We start from the raw sequence: 22,928 nt of genomic DNA, 5'->3' as shown, positions 1-22,928 counted from the left end.
TGCAAAACTAAGCATCTCTGATGGTATCTTCTAGACTGAACACTGAGTCCCATTGAGCAGATAGAAAGATTAACCTAAATCTATACAGAAGCCCCTGGAACCTCATAAAATCGGGTGCCTAATCCATGAACTATTGGAACTCATTTACAAAACTTTTCTTAAACATTACATGAATATATTGTCTCATACTATAGAATTCGAATTTATAATCTCTATTCCATGATGAGATATCTTTGAGCTATAATATATCTTTATCTTTAGATAGGTTTTTTCCTCAAAAAGCATTTTATCAAAAAAATCCTATTTAAATAAAAAAAATCCGATTTTTAAAATTTTTTTTAAAAAATCATTGATTTTTATCCATCCAGCTGCAAGCTGAGTTCACAAAAACTGACCATGTAGGAGTGAAAGGTAAGGAAGGGGGAGAGAACAAGAGTTAATAAACAGTGGTACAATCCAGATTCCCCTGAAAACAGATGGTGCAACAGGTCCACTACAGAGCAGCACTAGCATCTCCATCACTAAGGTAGAAGCTAGCTTCCAATTATAAGTCTGACTTCCAGCCTGCTCCGCAAAGCTCATCTTACTCAAAGAAGCTAATACCCTGAATGTCACAACCCAGAACCATTTTTACCCAGGGATGAGAAATTTTTCAAGACTGTTTTGACTCATCATATCTCCAAAATGAGTTGGCCTACAAACTCCAAATGTATACATTTATTTTGTTGGCCGTGCTGAAGAATAGAATCTTTCAATGTTTGAGTTTGTTTGTTTGTTTTTCCAGGGATAGAGAGGAAGAGTTAGAGGAGAACTTGTAAAGATTTATAATATAAAGAGCTTATGTGATGGGGCCTGTGCTCTGTGCTTCAATAGGGAGGTCAGGCATTAACGAGGAGCGTATAAGAACAGGGATACAAAGAGGACGAATTGGAAAACTGGGAGGAGAGGACAGCAAGTACTCTATTCCTCCTTAACCTAGTGAATAAATGGGAAGCAACTAAGAACAAGTAAAGAAGTTAATTATTGTTTTTACACAGAAGGATTAATTTAGTAATATAAGGATTTGCATGTTGCAAGGTGTTCTCTTCCTTGAAGCAAGCCAACTGTTTGCTGTTTTGCTTTTAAAAAAAAAAACAAAACACATTGAAGTAAAACCTGATCCTGACTCACGACCAGTTAAACTAAGGTGGAGAAACAGTCTGTGCAGAGGTGCTTCAAAATTGCAAGATGCATTATTTTACTTTACGCCCTCCCTTCTTGTAATCCATGGCTCCATTCTGGGCCACACTGGTACAGAGCTGTCTTTATGAGGCTGTTATAGTAGGCTTTCAATTTATTTTTAAATGTTTATAAGTATAATCTGACCTGCTGCTGACTGCTTGGATAGGTTGAGGGCAGGAGACCATGGGAAGCATTAAAGGGTAGGATTTGTGGAAGCCGTGGAGAGCTGTACTCCCTAGTCTAAAAATGGGGGCAAGGGGCAATGAGGGAGGCAAGAGGCTTTGTGAAGAACTGCTTTAAAACTATGGATGAAAAGAGCTAATTCACTGTTCAATCTTATTATTAAAGGGAGAAGGTATGCATGTATGTGTGGGCATGTGTGTAGAATCTGGGAGCACAAAAAAGGGACATCCAAAGTAAGTATGGAATGGGGAACGCTGGAGGTTTTTCTCCACATTTAAAAACTAGACACTAACATTTTCTAAATATGAAAATCTGTTAAGTGCATAAAGTTTTCGGTGTGAATAGAAGACTCTCCCCCTCTGTCATCCACTATTCTCACATCCCAAGCGGGTATAATTCTCTTCCTCCATCCCCAACTCACTCCTCCCCTTCTATGACTTAGTACAATCTGCCGAAGGGGAGACAAGCTTTGATGTGTTCACAAGAACTGCCAGAAAAGTACTCTCCTCTCACAAGCCTTACAAGCCAACCCAATTTAAACTTTTGCTGTTCGTTTTCTTTCTTTGATTTTTTTTTTAAATGAAGGAAATCCCCAACAAAAATATCCATTCAAAACGAAGTTAAGTTTGTTTCAGTAGAGTCCAGCTAACTTCCAAAAACATTTTATACTTTTTTAAAAACTCAAACACTACTACTAGAGTCTGAAAAAGTACATTTAAGGGATCCATCCAGTCCTTCTTAACTCATTCCACCTGGCTTGCAGTGAACCTATTCAGCCTTAGCGCTGCCCTGTAACACTTCTAAACACATGAAACCGCAAACTAGCAAGGTCTGAATGCACTTACATAAATTTACATCACAATATAATCCAAACTTTTTCAGCACACAGACCATTTCAGTTTTTCTATTCTACTAGCATTTCACTCTGTAAGCAAACACACAGAACTGACATATGGTGATGGACCTTGCGATTATAGTTCTTCTGAACTTTTGTCACATTAATAAACCTTCTATAAAAATCAATAGCATACAAAGGACTTGAGAAAACTTGTCTGGAATCTTTCCCAGGTGAATAATATCAACTTCTGCAGAGTCTAAAGTGTCTTAAAAATAAATAAAAAATTAAAATTTCTACCCCTGGTATTTGCAAAGATAAAGAGGAACCAAGTGTAAGTGATGCAAACAGTTTCAGTGCCACAGCTGCTCACAGATTTGCTAAACTGCAGCAGAGTGAAAGCTGGCCACTGTCTTATCAGTTTCCACTGCAGTCCACAGGGATTCTGAATAACAGCAGTACCACTGATAATAATTGGGTCAGTTTCTGTTCTGCTGCTGCTTGGGAAGGTCTGAGTAGCAACCAGAGGTGAACATTGGAGCTATTCACTGAGGATGAGTCAAAAAAAAAAAAAAAAAAACCCTGCGGACAGGGTAGTTTGTGGAGACACCTACTACCACACCCTACAGCAGCCAAGACACCATAGGGGTGGGAAAGCAAATGAAACAAGAATACTCCTCCTCCCTTCCAGTAGTCATTGAGGGTTACGGGGGGAATTCAAATTTAGCAAATACATACTGGCTGGGGGCTGATAGGAAAGATTGACTTCCTCGAGGAAAGATCTAGAGACAGCACTCTAGTATTAATCCTAGCACCCTCCTCTTCCCCAAAAGCTAAGTTGTGTTTGCTTTCAACTAATGATATCCTAGACAGTGGAAGCCACTACCCATCTTTTATCAGTCTGAGTCTGGTAGATGGTGGTCCTCCGTTATCAGATGCTGGTAAAATTCCCAAGCCCTATGTCTGCATGTGTGGGTAGGTATGGGAGAGAGGGAGAGATTAATGGGATATGCTAAAAATGAGGTGCTCTTTTATTTGGTGGTGTAGAAAAAAGAAGAGATATACAATGCATGGTAGACAGTGGAGCACACAATGAAGAGAAATAAGCAGAGAACAGATTGAGGGAGAATGGAGGAAAAGAGGAGACAGACACTGCTGATGATGTCCAGAAAAAAAATCACAATCTACTATAAGAAATAAGAGAAAGTAGAGAGAAAAGCAAAGAAAGCAGGTTCAACAGTATTCAGTATATGTTATTTGACAAATGTAATTAATATTAATCATATCAGTTAAAGACTGTTCCCCCCCAGCATTCAACCAGCTCCACAGCTACTCAAATACCATTTGGCACATCTCATAACACCAGTAAAATTCTTCAAGTGTTGCTTAATTACTATTTTTTTCCTTGCTGCTCGGCCAGTCCTAGGTTAGATTTACATATTTTAAAAAGCTTATTAAATGATGGACCTTATCTTAAAATTAGACATCTTAAACAACTGACGGGGTATAGCTCAGCGGTTTGAGCATTGGCCTTCTAAACCCAGGGTTGTGAGCTCAATCCTTGAGGGGGCCATTTAGGGATTTAGAGCTTGGCCCTGCTTTGACCAGGGGGTTGGACTAGATGAGGTCCCTTCCAACCCTGATATTTTATGACTTATTCCTTAAAACTGCAGGAGTTGCAACTTTGGGGGAGTGATAGCACCAGTATTTTTTGCCCAAGTTTGCAGGCTTAGTCCTCAGTGGTGTTTGGGTGTATTCGTCAAGTGCTTTGAATGTACTAAATAACATATTTTAATTACAAAAAGTATGCACAATTAAGTTTGATGGACAGTATAAATTACGTGGGGTAATGCAAAGGATTAATTGTACAACACCATACCTACCATCTCCGTGAAAGTGATTTCTGCAGAACTTGGCAACCACAAATGCAGAACTTGTACAAATTTGTACCTCTTTCATTTTCAGCCTACAAACACATTGCTCAATAGTTAGATGTCAAACTTCAGTTCAATATTTCAGTTCAACCACAGTGAGGAACTAATGGTGTTTTTCCAGTTTTATTTTTATTTTGATACTGCTTGTACTATCTGCTTAATAAGATTTCAGAAACCCCTGCCCCAAAAATAGGAAGTTTACACTCTTTCAAAGTACATTTAAGACTGAAATATGTATCAAATGTTAAATCTCTAGTACTTGTTCATAGATTTCCTTATACTGCACATATATTAGAGAAGAAACCTAATCCTTTCCAATTTAAGAAACAAATCTAAGGACAATACCTTCTGTTTTATTTGGATATACACTACTTGGGTTTTCCTTCTTCCAGTAGGGAGACTTAATTACTGGTCCAAACTCATGTTTATTCCCCCCATACTATCAAGTCAAAGCAAGATATTTCATCTCACCACACTTACCATTATATAAAACTAGTTACTTGATATGCGCAAATGGTGGGAAGGTGTGAGGGGGGAACATTCAAACCCTATGTGAATTATGTATTGCATTTTTAATCTTCCATGAATGATTTTCACAAACATACATACAAGCATAAGCTCCGGAGCCTCAGCACTTTTTTAGCCAGGCCAAACCTAAGTAGTACTACAACCCCACGCACCAGGTCTCAAGTCCACTCACTCAAATTTGGAGGGGAGGGCATAGGGGTTCATTGGCCAAGTGAATCAGGCTCTTGGGGGACAGGGGAATGCCTAAGTACAAAGCTGTTGAGGCAGTTAGATACTGGCTATAACACTTTCTCCATATCTCAAGTTTCTTTTTGAGTTTCCTTACCTTTCCACTGACTCCTGAATCACACAAATGATTCATGTTCTTTGAAAAATAGGTTTTTGAGATAAGGTAGGACAGCTTTACATCTCTTCCTGTCACCACCCCTCCCACAAAATTGGACTCTCATCCATTTTATAGCAAAAGTTTCTTGATTTTTTTCACTGTTCTGTGGTAAGAAAAAAGAAAAGAAGTTCTTGTGGCACCTTAGAGACTAACCAGTTTATATGAGCATAAGCTTTCGTGAGCTACAGCTCACTTCATCGGATGCATACTGTGGAAAATACAAAAGATGTTTTTATACACACAAACCATGAAAAAATGGGTGTTTATCACTACAAAAGGTTTTCTCTCCCCCCACCCTACTCTCCTGCTGCTAATAGCTTATCTAAAGTGATCACTCTCCTTACAATGTGTATGATAATCAAGGTGGACCATTTCCAGCACAAATCCAGGGTTTAACAAGAACGTCTGAGGAACGGGGGGGAGGAGGAATAAACAAGGGGAAATAGGTTACTTTTTATAATGACTCAACCATTCCCAGTCTCTATTCAAGCCTAAATTAATTGTATCCAATTTGCAAATTAATTCCAATTCAGCAGTCTCTCGTTGGAGTCTGTTTTTGAAGTTTTTTTGTTGAAGGATAGTCACTTTGAGATCAGAAATCGAGTGACCAGAGAGATTGAAGTGTTCTCCGACTGGTTTTTGAATGTTATAATTCTTGACATCTGATTTGTGTCCATTTATTCTTTTACGTAGACTGTCCAGTTTGACCAATGTACATGGCAGAGGGGCATTGCTGGCACACGATGGCATATATCACATTGGTGGATGTGCAGGTGAACGAGACTCTGATAGTGTGGCTGATGTGATTAGGCCCTGTGATGGTGTCCCCTGAATAGATATGTGGGCACAGTTGGCAACGGGCTTTGTTGCAAGGATAGGTTCCTGGGTTAGTGGTTCTGTTGTGTGGTATGTGGTTGCTGGTGAGTATTCACTTCAGGTTGGGGGGCTGTCTGTAAGCAAGGACTGGCCTGTCTCCCAAGATTTGTGAGAGTGTTGGGTCATCCTTCAGGATAGGTTGTAGATCCTTGATAATGCGTTGGAGGGGTTTTAGTTGGGGGCTGAAGGTGACGGCTAGTGGCGTTCTGTTATTTTCTTTGTTAGGCCTGTCCTGTAGTAGGTGACTTCTGGGAACTCTTCTGGCTCTATCAATCTGTTTCTTCACTTCCGCAGGTGGTTATTGTAGGTGTTTGTCTCTGTCTGAGGGGTTGGAGCAAATGCGGTTGTATCGCAGAGCTTGGCTGTAAACAATGGATCGTGTGGTGTGGTCAGGGTGAAAGCTGGAGGCATGTAGGTAGGAATAGCGGTCAGTAGGTTTCCGGTATAGGGTGGTGTTTATGTGACCATCGTTTATTAGCACTGTAGTGTCCAGGAAGTGGATCTCTTGTGTGGACTGGACCAGGCTGAGGTTGATGGTGGGATGGAAATTGTTGAAATCATGGTGGAATTCCTCAAGGGCTTCTTTTCCATGGGTCCAGATGATGAAGATGTCATCAATATAGCGCAAGTAGAGTAGGGGCGTTAGGGGACAAGAGCTGAGGAAGCGTTGTTCTAAGTCAGCCATAAAAATGTTGGCATACTGTGGGGCCATGCGGGTACCCGTAGCAGTGCCGCTGATTTGAAGGTATACATTGTCCCCAAGTGTAAAATAGTTATGGGTAAGGACAAAGTCACAAAGTTCAGCCACCAGGTTAACCGTGACATTATCGGGGATAGTGTTCTTGACGGCTTGTAGTCCATCTTTGAGTGGAATGTTGGTGTAAAGGGCTTCTACATCCATAGTGGCCAGGGTGGTGTCATCAGGAAGATCACCGATGGACTGTAGTTTCCTGAGGAAGTCAGTGGTGTCTCGAAGGTAGCTGGGAGTGCTGGTAGCGTAGGGCCTGAGGAGGGAGTCTACATAGCCAGACAATCCTGCTGTCAGGCACCCTATCAAAGGCTCGTTCACCTGCACATCCACCAATGTGATATATGCCATCATGTGCCAGCAATGCCCCTCTGCCAGGTACATTGGTCAAACTGGACAGTCTACGTAAAAGAATAAATGGACACAAATCAGATGTCAAGAATTATAACATTCAAAAACCAGTCGGAGAACACTTCAATCTCTCTGGTCACTCGATTTCTGATCTCAAAGTGACTATCCTTCAACAAAAAAACTTCAAAAACAGACTCCAACGAGAGACTGCTGAATTGGAATTAATTTGCAAATTGGATACAATTAACTTAGGCTTGAACAGAGACTGGGAATGGTTGAGTCATTATAAAAAGTAACCTATTTCCCCTTGTTTATTCTTCCTCCCCCCCGTTCCTCAGACGTTCTTGTTAAACCCTGGATTTGTGCTGGAAATGGTCCACCTTGATTATCATACACATTGTAAGGAGAGTGATCACTTTAGATAAGCTATTAGCAGCAGGAGAGTAGGGTGGGGGGAGAGAAAACCTTTTGTAGTGATAAACACCCATTTTTTCATGGTTTGTGTGTATAAAAACATCTTCTGTATTTTCCACAGTATGCATCCGATGAAGTGAGCTGTAGCTCACGAAAGCTTATGCTCAAATAAATTGGTTAGTCTCTAGGGTGCCACAAGTACTCCTTTTCTTTTTGCGAATACAGACTAACATGGCTGTTACTCTGAAACCTGTGGTAAGAAAGAAACTAATTTAGTTCCTGCCTCCTACTCTGATATATTTCTGTTGTTCCTGTGCTGGGGGAGATGTCAGACTACTTCTTGCAAATTTGAACTCTGGATAGTATTTTCTATACCATGGGCTACTGCCTTAACTTCCTCCTCCTCTCCTCAAAAAGAACAGGAGTACTTGTGGCACCTCAGAGACTAACATTTATTTGAGCATAAGCTTTCGTGGGCTACAGCCCACTTCAGATGCATAGAATGGAACATATAGTAAGAAGATATATATACATACAGAGAACCTGAAAAGGTGGAAGTTGCCATACCAACTCTAAGAGGCTAATTAAGATGAGCTATTATCAGCAGGAGAAAAAAAACTTTTGTAGTGATAATCAAGATGGCCCATTTCAGACAGCTGACAAGAAGGTGTGAGAATACTTAACATGGGGAAATAGATTCAATTTGTGTAATGACCCAGCCACTCCTAATCTCTATTCAAGCCCAAGTTAATGGTATCGAGTTTGCAAATTAATTCTAGTTCGGCAGTTTCTTGTTGGAGTCTGTTCTTGAAGTTTCTTTGTTGCAAAATTGCTACCTTTAAGTCTGTTACTGAGTGACCAGACTTTTCCTTTTAGTTTCTCTTTCCTCCTTCCTTCCAGTTACTGAATAATCCCTTCTGTTCTCATCACGACGTTTTGTATTTCCATTGAGGTTAATAGGACTGTTCACACTTCTCAGGGGCTATTTTTTTCTAGCTGCATACAATTAGACCCATGGCATTCATTCATATCTGCAAGGTTTCTCAAATGAAATAGGTGGGAAATTAATTTTTAAAATAGAAGCTCCAGTTCTACAGAAAATTGCAGGGCTACCAAAAATGTACATCTCAATTAAATCCAACCCTTGGCTTTGAAGTCACCAGGGTGTGGGACAACAGACAGAATAAACAAGAGGCAAAAAAATCAAAGCAATCCATGAAGGAGTTTGAAAGTGCTACAGCAGTTTTACAAAAAGAAAAGGAGTACATGTCGCACCTTAGAGACTAACTAATTTATCTGAGCATAAGCTTTCGTGAGCTATAGCTCACATCAGTTTTAGTTATTAAATTAACCTAATTTTAACCTTACAACTTTGGCTACAAATATCTTATGCAGATATAAAATGAAAAGCAGGTCTGTGCAGGATCGCTTCTCGTCTTTGTAATATAGACAAGAAACTTTTTTTAAATAACCTGATATTTTCCCACTGATCACAGTAAAAGCAACAAGTTAATATACAGACACAAAACACCAGATCTTTAATTTATGTAGCACTTCTCGGGCTAAAAGGACAATATTTATTATACACCCACAAATCAGAACATTAAAGTTACAAATTGTAACATTGTATCACGGGGTCCCCACCGCGGTGCCCGCGGGTGCAATGGCATCTGCCGAGGTAGTTGTGTGCACCCGCAGGACACCACGCTGCCGAAATGCCGCCGAGAAGCATTGCCATTTCTCGGTGGCATTTCAGCGCCGGAGTGTCTGGCACCCACCATAGTCTTCTGGGAATAGGAATATGCTATTCCCACAGAAAGGTTGGGGACCACTGTAATGTATCATATTCTTTACTATAATATTTCGTGCCTACAGACACTATTCTTCACTGGGTATGTTAGCTATACACAAGGAAATATGGGCACCTAAATAAACTTTTTTGTACTGACTACGCTCTGGACTGCAGGGCATGATCTGCTCTGGAAGTAGTGCTGCATCTATTCTTGCCTACCAATCGGCTATCATTAATTCCTATCAGAACTGAAGGACTTGACCGAGGGGACGTTTGTTTTAAATCCCTTTATAATGTGTCCTGGCTGCCTCAAACATCCCTATCATGGCTAGACCCTCGACTTCATGCCAGTTCAGCTACACTGATCCTTCTGGGCAGCAAGGGGCACAGTTATCAGCTCACTAGGGAATGGACCTGGAAGTGCACAACACAATCACTGAATTTCCACCTGCTTCCACTTTGAAGGGTTTATTATAGAAAATAAGAAGATTAAGAAGAGTAACTCCACAAGCAGCAAGAAGGGTTTGTAGCTATGGGCGTCAGTGGCAGACAAAACCAGCTCCAGCTGCCTTTCTGATACAACGTGGGTATCTTTCTGAGAAGACCCAGAGGGACGAGCTCAGGCAGGCAGGCAGAGCCATGGAACTGATCAGCCCTTTGCCCGGCGAGGCCGCGCTGCGCTCAGGGTGTGGAGGGGGAGCCCTGCGGGAGTCTGTCTGTCTGTCACTGCGCTGGGAAGCCACCCTGGGTGCCTGGCACAGACTCTAAGGCAGCCCCCGACAGGCTGTGGGGGCTGCAGTATCTGTCTGGCCCCCAGACGGCCCCCGTGTCTGTCTCTCTCTCCATCCCGCTGAAGGGGCTGTGTACTGTCTCTCTCCATCCCCTGCCGGAGGGGGGTCAGTCTGTCCGTCCCCCGGGGCAGTGGCGGTGTCTGTCTATCGCCAGGGGGCCGCTCTCACCTGCTCGGGCCGCCGCCCACAGGAGGATGAGCCCCCAGCAGCAGCAGGCTGCGTGGCGGAGTCGGGCCATGCTGCTCCCCGCGTCTCCCGGCTGCGGGACTTGGGGAAGTTCGGAACAGCTCAGGGCAGGTCCCGCCGCTGCCCCCGCCTCCTCCCGGGGCCGGCTCACGCCCCGTCCGCTGAGCCCTGTGCTGGGGGAGAGGCTGCGGCTACACAGGACAGACTCCCCGGGCACTCGCTGCCCGGGGGCCGCCCTCCCGCCCGGGCTGTGCCTTGGCCGGGGGCTTGTCCCGGGGGACACGGCACCGCCGTAGAGGGGGCGGGCGGCAGCGGCACCTGGACGCTCCCAGGCCCGCCTCGCCAGCATTTCCCGCCAAACACGGGGGCGGGGAAGGCCCTGCCGACCCGCCTGGCTCGCTCCCCTCATGCTCCACAAAACCCACCCACACAAGCCCCTCAGCGCGGCAGCAGCCCCAGGGCTGCGCCACCCACCAGCCCTTGCTCACACTTGTGTCTCTCCACCTAGGTGCCTGTGTATTCCTCAGCCCTGACGCTCAGCAAGGGACTTATGGGCGGGGGGAGGGGAGCGAACTGCTCCTATTTTACAGGTGTGTTGGGGACACTGGGCACTATACTAGGTAACTGGGGAGGGTGGAAGACCACGAGTGTTGATGAAGCCCTCCTGCTCTAGGCCCGGCTAAACCAAGGCCCCTTTGCTTCTTGAACCCTCTGTGATCCTGCATAACACTGAGGAAACTAGCGCACAAACAGACAGGTTTGCACACAGCTCGCCAGCCAAGGCCAGCCTCGGCCTGGGAAACAGATAGATAAGGCAGAAATAGTTAGCAAAAACTAGTAACAAATAGGACCAAATAAGGCAAGGCTCGGGCAATGCTACTGAGGAAAAACACAACTGGCTGCTTTCGCCGATTGGCTACGGTATTGTACGGGGCAACAGGTAATAGGTTGCATAAGCTTGTGTAGTGAAGTAGGAAAAGGTATAAAATGTATACTGGAATCTGTTGCACTGCTGCAGGATTTGAGACAGCTCAGTCTCCCTGCGCCCTATTTGGAGCTCCAAATAAATTTCTCTGCTTCTCCACCCTGTTGTGGTCATTGGCGCGACGCACACCAGGCAACGAACCCAGCTGTTGTTTGCCTCTGGCTCTCTGTGCCAGTGTTGGGGACACTGGGGCATGGCCACTAGGTAACTCGAGGGGATGGAAGACCACGAGTGTCGATGAAGCCCCCTCGCACTAGGCCCAGATGTCCTTGCCCCCCCCCCCCGCCTGGAGGCACTCGCAGCAGCTCTGCGTACGAGGCCCAAGTGTCCTTGGCCCCTCCCCGCCCCACCTGGAGGCACTCACAGCAGTTATGCTGAGGATCTGCAACAATATGTTGCAGAGTCAGACTGGCTGAAACTAAGCAAGGCCGAACAGGGCAGATATGGAAGAACAATGCTGAATAAAGCAGCTTTATGTATGGTTTAACAAATGATACAGAGAACAAGGGAACTAGCTGGGAACTGGATTGGCTGGCTATATGGATACTTAGGGCAGCTTGCTATTGGATAAGTATGCTGGGGAAAAGGATGTATAAAAGCCTGTGTAACTTCCTGCTCTGGGTGCAGGATTTGAGATTCTATTCTCCCTGTACCTTTTTGCAGCTGCAAATAAACTTTTCTGCTTCTCCACCCCATTGTGATTATTGGGTGTAGCACACCGGGTAGCGAACCAACCCCAGCTGTTGTTTAGTCTCTCGGCACTGGGTGCCGGCAACACCGGCAACAGGTGGGAGCTCGTTACAGGGTGAATCGACTTGCCCAAGGTCACAGGGGAAGCCTCTGACCTGGGAAATGAACCAAGATCAACTGTCTTTAGTGTCTCATGCCCTATTGTCTACTCAATACCAGTGATTCACCATCTGGGGTCTGATGCCCCTGTGGGGGCCATCAAAATAAACCAGAGAGGAGGACTAGCACTGGAAACGCTGGGGCTTAGGGCAGGAAGCTGAAGCCTGAGCCCCACCGCGCAGGGTTGACGCCACAGTCTGAGCAACAAAACTTCACTGGGCCCCCTATGGTATGGGGCTCCAGGCGGTTGCCCTGCTTGCTATCCCCTAATGCTGACCCTGGCTTTTAAGCTACTAGATATGCAGAAAAACAGTTGTGGCACAGACGGGCCAAGGAATTTTAATAGCATTTGAGGCGGGCCTCAGGAAGAAAAAGGTTGAAAACCCCTTCTCTATACCATTCTTCCCACTGCTGGGATCAGGGCTGGCCTCTCTTCAGCTTCCCCTATGGATGCTTGTCTTCCACTCCTAAATCCTTGCTCTTCCTGCCAGAGGCAGATTCATCACAGCAGCAATTTCCTATATGTTGCGTGGGTCATGCTGTTATGCCTCTGACTTGCTGCTTCATCCAATGGCCCATAGCACCTCGTTCCAATAGGTGCCATTTTAACCCATCGCTTCCAGGTACGTTCAAGAATCACAAAGTGGCTGTCAGAAAAGCACGCAATATAACAATGTATTTATTACAAGAATGAGGCCATGCCCTGTGAGACCACACATTTTCCATCAAAGAAAGACCAGTTCCTTATGCTGCTAAAAAAATATGTCCAACATGGTCATGTCTCAGAAGGCGAGACGATAAAGCAGCAGCATCCCTCCTCTGCCCCCTGCAATCCAGATTACTTGTAGATCCTGTAGACTTTCTTGTCCTATTTTGGGTATTCCTCCTGATGTTCTAAAGCAGCTGTTAATACATGCCCACACCTTGAATACTGCATGCAAAAAAAGGATATATTAGAATTGGAAAAAGTACAGAGAAGAGCAACGTAAATTATCAGGGATATGGAGCAGCTTCCATGTGAGGATTAAAGAGACTGGAACTGTTCATCTTAGAAAAGAGATGAGTGAGGGACATATGATACAGGTCTATAAAATCATAAACGGTGTGGAGAATGTGAATAAGGAAGTGTTATTTATTCCTTTGCATAACACACAAACCAGAGGTCACCCCATGAAATTAAGAGGCAGCAGGTTTAAAGTCAACTTGTGGAACCCATTGCCAGGGGATGTTATGACAGTCTAAAGTATAACTGAGTTTAAAAAAGAGAGAAGTTCATGGAGGATAGGTCCATCAACAGCTATTAGTCAAAACGGTCAGGGACTCAACCCCATATTCTGGGAGTCCCTAAACCTCTAACTGCTAGAGACTGGCACTGGAATGTCAGGAGATGGATCACATCATAAATTGCCCTATTCTGTTCACTCTGTCTGAAGCATCTGGCACTGACCACTAGATAGTCCATTGGTCTGAACTAGTATTGCCATTCTTACCAGGACTCTTTTAAAGGTTGTCACTGTAGTTTGTGTGGTAGCTCTTTCATATCTGGGTCAGATGAGCTCTCGTTCAAGTCACACACCAAGGCTTGGGCTCATGCCCAAAGCTCATATTGCAGTGCTGTAGCAGTAGCAGGGATGCAGCACTACTAAATATACCATCCTTGTGCAAAACTGTTTTTTCCTTGTTGCTATTCTAGTTGAAAGGTAAACGTCCCAGAGTACTTCTTAAAAAGAGGTGAGGATAAACCCCCAGTGCGGTGGCTAACTATTCCTCCTTCAATAAAATTAGTTCTAATGTCTAAGGCTGAATGCATAAGTGCTAGGTTTGCCTGAAAACAAATATTTCATGATTTTTCGTTTATGAAACATGCTTCATAAAATGAAAAATTCACTTTTATCACATGCTCTCTCCATTTGACATTACTGGCAAGGAAGGAATATTTAAATGAGTTAAATATATATCTATATTTAGCTCCAATATGTGATTTACAGCTGATTGTCATAGCAGAAAAGTTTTAAAACATGGTTGGAACTATCGTCAGGGTGATAAAGGACGCGCTGCGTCTAGCTGCTCTTTCCTTTCAACACCTCTCTCTGCATTCCTCTCAGATCATCATACAGGAGGTTACTGCAGTTCTAATAGCAAGGAGAACATTTCAGGTTTTAGTCTTTCCTTTGGTTTCCCTATATTTTCTAGGATCTCCAAGTGAAGGGCCTGTAGTGCTGTGTTGGGTGCAGAATATTCATTTGTTCCTCATTTACTTTAATCAAACCCATAGCAAGGTATTATGTTTAAGAAGCCACTGTGTTCTAATGTTAGTTGTGCTGAGATAGGTTTGGAATCAATTACCTATAGAGCTACATAACACCACCACAGACTATCTTCAATCCGTGAAGATATGCAATAACACAGAATGTATGCAGAGATGAACATGGCCAGCAGGATTGCAGGCGATGCACAAATGGAAAGGGAATACAGACAAGCAATGCTGTTATGAACATGAAGTGCAGATGTAAAAACTCAATAGAAGGAAATGTAGGTGCTCATTAACCAAAACACAAGGCTCTCACGCTGATCAAAGAGAGCTGTAGGTGGTATTTGGTGAGATGACTTCAAATGAGCAAGTGAAAGGTGCAATCAAAATCTTCTTCAGTTGTGGGGCAGAAGAATGTCTCACTAAGCCATTTGGAATGCAATGCCTTGCAGTTTGTTTTTAAAACAAGCAGGGAGAAATTTGGGGTTGAAATAGCAGAAGGGGAGAAGATTTCTGATAGTAGAAGGCACTTTGATCTAGCAGACAAAGACATAACAAGATCCAATGGTTGGAAGTTGAAGCTAGACAAATTCAAATTAGAAACAGTGCATATTTTTAAGTGAGGGTAAATGAATATGAATTTGCCTTGATATATGTGGAAAGGAAATGCACAGGACTGGAATATGTGGACAGGAGACACACAATAACACATTCCAACTGATTCATCAGTGGTGTAACTATTTAAATCAAAGGACTTATGCAGGAATTAATGACCCCAACCGTGCATGAGAGGAGAGGTCTAATAAAAACTGTATTTAGAGACTGTAAATGTAATACATTGGTGGCTGTAAATATGGGGTCTGTGCTAACCTGTACATGAAAGGCATCGGGGATGGAATCCATAATATTTATCTCCAAAAGCATAGTCCATTGCCACTTGAGTTAAGGGAGAATCTCTGTTTAGTATAATAACATTAGACCTTTTCTGTCCTGAGTGATCTAGTCACCAGAGCGTGATTTGGTTATGCAGACTTAAACAGGTCAGATATTCCACCAAGTAGAGTGGTGTCAGATAGCCAGTATATTATACCAGCTTGCAGAAATTTTTGGCCATTCAGGGAGTGCAGACATGCACATGAAGATTTGTGAATAGGCAGCAAAATTGGGACAGGGGATAGAGGATGTGTTGTAATTATCTTTGTTAATATTTCAAGACTGAAAAAGATCCATCTTAGAAAGACAGGGCATTTAAACTACTACTTTAAAGTAAGGGAGCGTACCCTTTTGCTCACCCACTTAAAACTAATTTAATAAGGAGCCAAACAGAAGTGCAGGGCAACGGTTCTCAATTTTTATTTTTATTATTTTGGAACTATGGACAAGCCATCTTTTGGACCTCCTACCTTCTTCCATTTTCATCCAAGTCCTCCCCATTCCCTGTAGCAACTATAATGCTATAATACAGGGAAGAAAAGTAATTTAAAAATAGTAGTCAGAATACAATATTACAATTTAGTTCAATCTGGTCCATATGTTTGCTTGGTTATATACCCAAGTTGTTTCTGTGGTGTGTATTTCTTCTTCCTGAGTGTAGGATTTTACATTAATATGATCCCTTAATGCCTGCAGCCCTGGCTACTGCTCTCATTTTTCCAGCAAACTTAGCACTTCAATTCTGTCCTGATGTATGTTCGCTCCTCCTTCAATTTTTATGTTTAAAAAAAAAATCACTGTTGGATTTAAATCAAAGAAATACATGATCAAGAAAGACACAAAGCAGCTGCTCAAGGAACAAGTTTGGGGTTTGTGTTATTGTTTTATAAAGCATTTCCTTAGTCAAAGAAGTTTCTGGAAACCATAATGTTGCCAGCACCCAGTGCCAGAGGCAAACAACAGCAGGGGTTTGTTGCCCGGTATGTGTCACCCAATGAACACAACGGGATGGAGAAGCAGAAAGTTTATTTGCAGCTGCAGACAAGGTACAGGGAGAATAGAATCTCAAATCCTGCACATTAGAGCAGGTTATTACACACACTTTTATATTTTTTAATGCTACTGCACTACACATTAGCCAATTAAAACTTTGCATAAATACTTTGCTTTTTTTATATGGGTTATAATACTGTTTATTTTTTGCAACTTTTAATAAGCATTTTTAGTAACTTAAACAACCAGCACATTTTGTTTGGCTTTGTAGCTGTTTTTTTTTGTTATTTTTAATTTGGCGTTAGCAAACTTTATATTATGAGGCATTATTTGCGGCTGCAACATTATTTTAAGAGCAAAAGAGCTTACTTAAACCAGCCAGGCCTGAGTTTTATTAGGGGGGGGGTTGAAAAGAAGCCCTTAGGCCTACAGCAGGGAGACTTTTTTGATTTTTATGGCCTTTTATTTTTTTGACTTAACTAGTGGCCATGCCCTGGGGTTTTTAATAAATTTTTTTTTGAGAATACTTATTTTTGTTACTTGAGTTTTTTTATTTTTATTTGCTTACTAGCGGGCTATGCATAAAATTAAAATTTTTAAAGCTATGCAAAATAAGCATTTTTACACAGGATTACATACAACACAGTAAACATAATATGATTAATACAGGAAAAAAAGCTTAAATAATAGACTAAACAATTTACTTAATTACAAGGAAAGGCTTTAACCAGAAAATAAAGAGCCTAGCCAATTTTTTTTAGTTTGTTGATGAATGCTTTTTTATTTATTTTTTTGCCTTCCCGGCGGGCTGCCGTTTGAATAGTAATTTTAGTTTAAGATTTTTAGTGGAGGGGGCTGAATGCACAGTTTACCTTTCAGCCGGGGGCGGGGGGGGTGGGGGCTTGACACCGCTTTTAGCCGGGTATAATTAATTTAATTTTTGTGTTTTTTGGCTTTTGTTGCCATGTGGGAGACTAGTAGGACGGTATAGGGGTTTTTTTACTTTTTTTGGAGGGGCTTGTTTTTTTAGGTATGTACGAGCACTGAATTACCAGGCTGCAGGGAGTGGATGGGTGAGTTTAAGGGTAGAGGCTGGGAATTTTTAGTATACCTGTGAAGAGACAAAAGAACAGCAGACAGGGAATATATATACTGAGACAGAAACCCATTTTTTAATTTTTATTTTGATGCAACCGGTGTATTATTTATAAGCCATGTTTTTTTAAATATAGTTTTAAAGGGACTGAGCCCTAATTTATTTTTTGGGAGAGCACAGATGCGGAGCAGAACTAGGGGCAGGGCATTAGGCCACCGTAGGGAGGCTTTTTGGCATACTTTTGAGAGATGTTGCTTAAGGGTCTGGTTGGTTTGTTTTACTACTTTACTGGCTTGCGGCTTTTAGGGTGTATGGAGTTTTTAGGGAATTTGTAAGGCGTCTGAGATGCTTTGGACGATTTTTGACGTGAAGTGTGTTTTATTGTTAGATTTTATTTACTGGGGAAGTCTAAAGCGAGGAATGATTTTTTTAACAAACTTGAGAGCCACTGTTTTGGCAGTGCAATTGCGACATGGAAAGGCTTTTGGCCATTTGCTGAATTTATTTACTATGACAAGGAGATATTTGAACGCTTGGGTCCGGGGAAACTTAGTAAAGTTTATTTGCTACACCCGTCTGGGGCCTGGAGTGGGTTCCAGGGCCGCTGGTGGCACTGGGTGTTTTGGTCGGGGGTTATTTTTTTGACAGACTAGGCATTTTGCCTGTACCTGGGCAGCCAGGGGTCTGAGTCTGGAGGTTATAAAGTACTTTTTTATTAGTTGGATAAGTGCCTTTTTGCCAGCATGAGTGGTTTAATGTAATTTTTGTAATATTGGCAGGATGAGGCCTTTTGGTAAGAGGACTTTTTTTTCTGGGTAATGAAGCCTTTTTTTTTTTTTTGGCGATTAAGTTTGTTAGCTAGCAGTTTTTTTTTTTTTAGAATACTGAGGGGTTGGGAGCTCCCTTACTGATGGGATAAGGGCATGCATATAGGTGTTTTTAGTTTGAGGGGACATCAGGGTGGCAGCATGCTTTGTCTTTTTATATGCCCTGGCATTACTCCTGGTTATATTTTGATTTTTTTTTTTTGATGGGCCTTACAGTGTCCCACTGCCACTTCCAAGGGGAGTTGCACTGCCTTTAGAAGCTGGAGAATTTGGGGCCCGTACTTTACTGGGGAGCCTTGGGCTGTTAGCATGTTTTTTTGCTTTTACAGGCCAGCATGAGCATGCAGCACACCAAAAGCATATTTGGAATTAGTGAAAATATTGACCCTTTTTTTTTGGACAGTTTGAGTTCACGGGTCAGGGCCACTAGCTTAGCCAACTGGGCAGAGGTCTTAGCGGGCAAACTTTTAGCTTTTATGGTGTTATTGAGGGTTACAATAGCATAACCCACTTTTTTTTGCTTATTTATTACTATGCTGCCACTATTAGTGTACCACTTGCATTTGGGAGGGGCACATTTTTTAAGTTTGGGCAGCTAGAATATGGGGCATTTATGATTTTTAAATAGTTATGTTTTTGTTTTTTAGTTTTTGGTAAGAGGGTGGCAGGGTTAAGGGATGGACAAGGCTGCAGCGTGACCTCGGGGTTTTTTAAGAGCTTTGCTTGGTATTTTAGCCTGTGGCGCCCATCACAGTGAGGGAGTCTGCTACTGGCAACTGAAAGGGTTGATTTATAGCAGTTTGTGCTGCTTTAGAGTTTACTAGAAAATTAATTTTTTTATTTTTTACCCGCATTTTTACTTGGGGTTTGGGGGGTAGGATGATTTGGTTTTCTTTGATATTTTTATTTTTGGTTTTTTATTGTTATTATAGAGGTACTGCGTTTTTTCTGAGGCCCCCGATGAACTCACTGGTGCGCGCTGGGCGTCGGTTGTCGCTGCAATCCTTGACCGCCGGAAGGGATTCGGGCAAGGCTAAATTGCAGCCTTACGCCCACCCAGGGACGCCAAAAGATGTTGCCGGCACCCAGTGCCAGAGGCAAACAACAGCAGGGGTTTGTTGTCCGGTATGCGTCACCCAATAAACACAACGGGGTGGAGAAGCAGAAAGTTTATTTGCAGCTGCAAACAAGGTACAGGGAGAACAGAATCTCAAATCCTGCACATTAGAGCAGGTTATTACACACACTTTTATATTTTTTAATGCTACTGCACTACACATTAGCCAATTAAAACTTTGCATAAATACTTTGCCTTTTTTATATGGGTTATAATAATGTTTATTTTTTGCAACCTTTAATAAGCATTTTTAGCAACTTAAACAACCAGCACATTTTGTTTGGCTTTGTAGATTTTTTTTGTTATTTTTAACTTGGCGTTAGCAAGCCTTACACTATGAGGCATTATTTGCGGCTGCAACATTATTTTAAGAGCAAAAGAGCTTACTTAAACCAGCCAGGCCTGAGTTTTATTAAGGGGGGTTGAAAAGAAGCCCTTAGGCCTACAGCAGGGAGACTTTTTTGATTTTTATGGCCTTTTATTTTTTTGACTTAACTAGTGGCCATGCCCTGGGGTCTCCAACAATAAGAGTGCTAGACTGAATGACAGCTCAAGCAGTAAGCTTCATTGTGTATGATAATCAAGGTACCAGCAGGAGAGTGAGTTTGTGTGTGTACGGGGGTGGGGGGGGTGAGAAAACCTGGATTTGTGCTGGAAATGGCCCACCTTGATTATCATGCACATTGTAGGGAGAGTGGTCACTTTGGATAAGCTATTACCAGCAGGAGAGTGAGTTTGTGTGTGTGGTTTTTGAAAAAAAAGGGGGGGGGTGAGAAAACTGGATTTGTGCTGAAAATGGCCCACCTTGATTATCATACACATTGTAAAGAGAGTGGTCACTTTGGATGGGCTATTACCAGCAGGAGAGTGAGTTTGGGGGGGGGGGGGGAGCGGAGGGTGAGAAAACCTGGATTTGTGCTGGAAATGGCCCAACTTGATTATCATACACATTGTAAGGAGAGTGATCACTTTAGATAAGCTATTACCAGCAGGAGAGTGGGGTGGGAGGAGGTATTGTTTCATGGTCTCTGTGTATATAATGTCTTCTGCAGTTTCCACAGTATGCATCCGACGAAGTGAGCTGTAGCTCACGAAAGCTTGTGCTCAATTAAATTGGTTAGTCTCTAAGGTGCCACAAGTACTCCTTTTCTTCATTGTTTGAATACTGACTAATGCTTCACCACTGTTACAGAAGCAACCCTGCAGACAACCATTTGCATATAGGTCATTTACAAGTCCATGGACCACAGTTTGAAAGCCACTTATGTAGAGAAAGTCATTTGCCAAAATCTTGCTTGCTAGTGATTATTTCTTCAGTGAAATGCCAGTTGTCTCCTCTGTTACACATCTGTATTTTGTCCCTTTGCTAAAGTGGATAATTAATATCAAGTGTTGATTTTAGCATATGGTTGAGCCAGCTCAGATAAAATCCAAACAAAATGCTCACCCATGAAACTTCACCCAAAAGTTGAAATGAAACTCTTTAAGTTATGTTATGTTTCGTTATGTTTTATTTTTAGATGTTTGCAGTGGTTTATGTGTTTCTGGTTTTGGGGCCAGAAGCAGAAGTAGTGAAATACTATGACAGAGCCAGTTTTTGCAAGATTTCCAACTTAATTCTGTAGACCCAAGAGATACAGATATGCTTCAGAAACCATCCAAACTTTGGAATAATCTCCTTAGAGAAACAGTGGAGGCACCATTTTTTGAGCTAGATTAATTTGACTAAACAAAACACTTGAGAATAAACAGTGGGGAAATTACAAAAGAAACAAAATTGCAAAATATCCAGGTCCATATCTACATACATTTTAAATATTTTCAAAAATATATACATGCACTTTTTTCCAAATAAAAAATTGACAGTTAAACACAAAGTTTTAAATCACGATAAATTAAGACTCTACAGAGAAGACTTTGAGAAATGGAAAATGGGAAATTGAACAGCCGATCAAATTTAAAAAAAATATTAGACAATTATCTTTCAGTCTCAAATGGATATTTTCTCTTTCCCCAGATCAGGGTGGATGTGCATGGGTGAAGCAGTCAGGTGATTGGGAAGATGCAGCAAGCATGGAGGCAACTACATTTTGGCACCACACAAAAGGTCTATCTGATTCGCTGATAAAAAGTCAAGTGGTAGAGACATTTCCCAAAGAGAGAACAGTTTTGTTTTTTCCCCCAGCTCTCCCTGAGAGTGCCAGTCTCCAGCCTCTGTGTAGTATCTTCCATAGCCTGTACATGGTTTTTATGTCACACTAGACATCCAGTTTTACAGATAGGTGCTGGAATTTTCTGTGGCGGCCAACTGCAGGTACTCTAGGGTGCCTTTTCGGTAGCTGCCCACCCGGGAAGGCTCACGGACCAGGACCCCTTCAGATTGCCTTTTCCCCAGAGACTCTGTTATCATCCCTGCTAAGTCATCTTGCAACCGCTGCTGATTCTCCCTGGAAATAGCAGGAGAGGAAAGATTTCAGTGACCCATGCAATACAGGTACTATGATCCTCAGTTCCCAAGCCATTTTTAGACAATTCTATCCTACCATCTTTCCAGAAGCCCTCAATATACTAATGAGATAGATTGTGGGCAGAATCAATTTCAAGTGGACATAGAAATCCAATTCAGGATCTACTTGTGACTGTTCCTGACAATATGGGTTACTGTCTCTGCCAAGGAAGTTTGCTTTAGCATCACAATCTCCCACCTGTAGAGTCTGTGAAATTACTTGGAATGAAGAGGAGAAAAACCTGAACTGGATTCACAAACCTAGTTGAAATGGACTATGGCTCTGACTCTGTGACCAGACCCAGTTTTAAGTACCTGTAATATTCAGATGCAGGTGTCTAAGAATTGCCACTCTGCCAGAAATTCATGGGACACGTATGATTTTCACAGGTATGTCCCATGCAGAACAATTAAAAAATTCCCATATATATCATACTGGTGCCATATCACAGAGTGAAGACATAAACATCACAGATAGCAACGGGTAGGGTCTGAGGGATATCTTCAAACACACCTTCAGAGGGAGTGCTAAAACCCTAAAGACAATCCTCTCTACTGCTCTTTTTAAAATTTCTTTAGGTTAAAAAAGTGCCTAGTTAGAAAATAAATGTACTGAAGAAAGTAGGCCAGGAATGTCACTTCCTAAGCCCACAGATGAATGTGTGTACAACAAATCCCTCAAGAGTGCATGGGATTTTAAACTATCCAGAAAACTTGATGCTCTCTGGTCTGGAAAGACCCTGACAAAAATCACCTCTTATCCCTTAGAGAAGGGCAGTCTCTTCTGCTTTAGCTAGATATGAACGAATGGTCAGAGTGTTGAACTTGTGCAATGGGACATGACCTAATTCTCAAAAAACTTTTGCAATAAAAATAATAATTAATAGTATCATATTTATTTAGTGCCTTTCACCCTAAAAGATCCCAATGTGTTTTACAAACTACCGTATACAGTATGTAAAGGAATTACTTCAATCTGTATTGAAACACAGTCACTCCTGAGGTGGATCACAACAGCTGCATAAATAGTACACAGCAACACTACACAACGGGTTAGGATAGGAAGTGAAGAAGAACTCCATATCTCACTGAAACTATTTGGAAAAATGTAATCAGCCAGACTTGAA

General features: G+C 42.2%; 2 protein-coding genes across 4 annotated transcripts in view; both read right to left on the bottom strand.

Moving 5' to 3' along the window:
• Positions 1–10,586, bottom strand: part of PLBD1 (phospholipase B domain containing 1) — a 51,693-nt gene extending 41,107 nt beyond the window's left edge. Inside the window, exon 1 of one of the 3 annotated variants that reach the window (XM_027826474.3) lies at positions 10,227–10,586. In XM_027826474.3, the coding sequence (XP_027682275.2) occupies positions 10,227–10,296 (70 nt within the window). In that variant the 5' untranslated portion in view covers positions 10,297–10,586. Of the gene's footprint in view, positions 1–5,026; positions 5,145–10,226 lie in introns of those variants that run through there. The other 2 variants (XM_043544601.1, XM_007064062.4) reach the window with 2 other exon arrangements.
• A 10,202-nt stretch (positions 10,587–20,788) lies between these two features.
• The window catches only part of GUCY2C (guanylate cyclase 2C), a 63,485-nt gene continuing 61,345 nt past the window's right edge, over positions 20,789–22,928 (bottom strand). Inside the window, exon 27 of the mRNA XM_007064088.4 lies at positions 20,789–21,742. Coding sequence (XP_007064150.1) covers positions 21,568–21,742 — 175 coding nt within the window. The 3' untranslated portion in view covers positions 20,789–21,567. The remainder of the gene's footprint in view (positions 21,743–22,928) is intronic.

The sequence above is a fragment of the Chelonia mydas genome, chromosome 1, assembly GCF_015237465.2.
Source record: "Chelonia mydas isolate rCheMyd1 chromosome 1, rCheMyd1.pri.v2, whole genome shotgun sequence".
Lineage (NCBI taxonomy): Eukaryota > Metazoa > Chordata > Testudines > Cheloniidae > Chelonia > Chelonia mydas.
The sequence above is the reverse complement of the archived record's forward strand: the minus strand, read 5'-3'. Positions and strand labels throughout refer to the sequence as shown.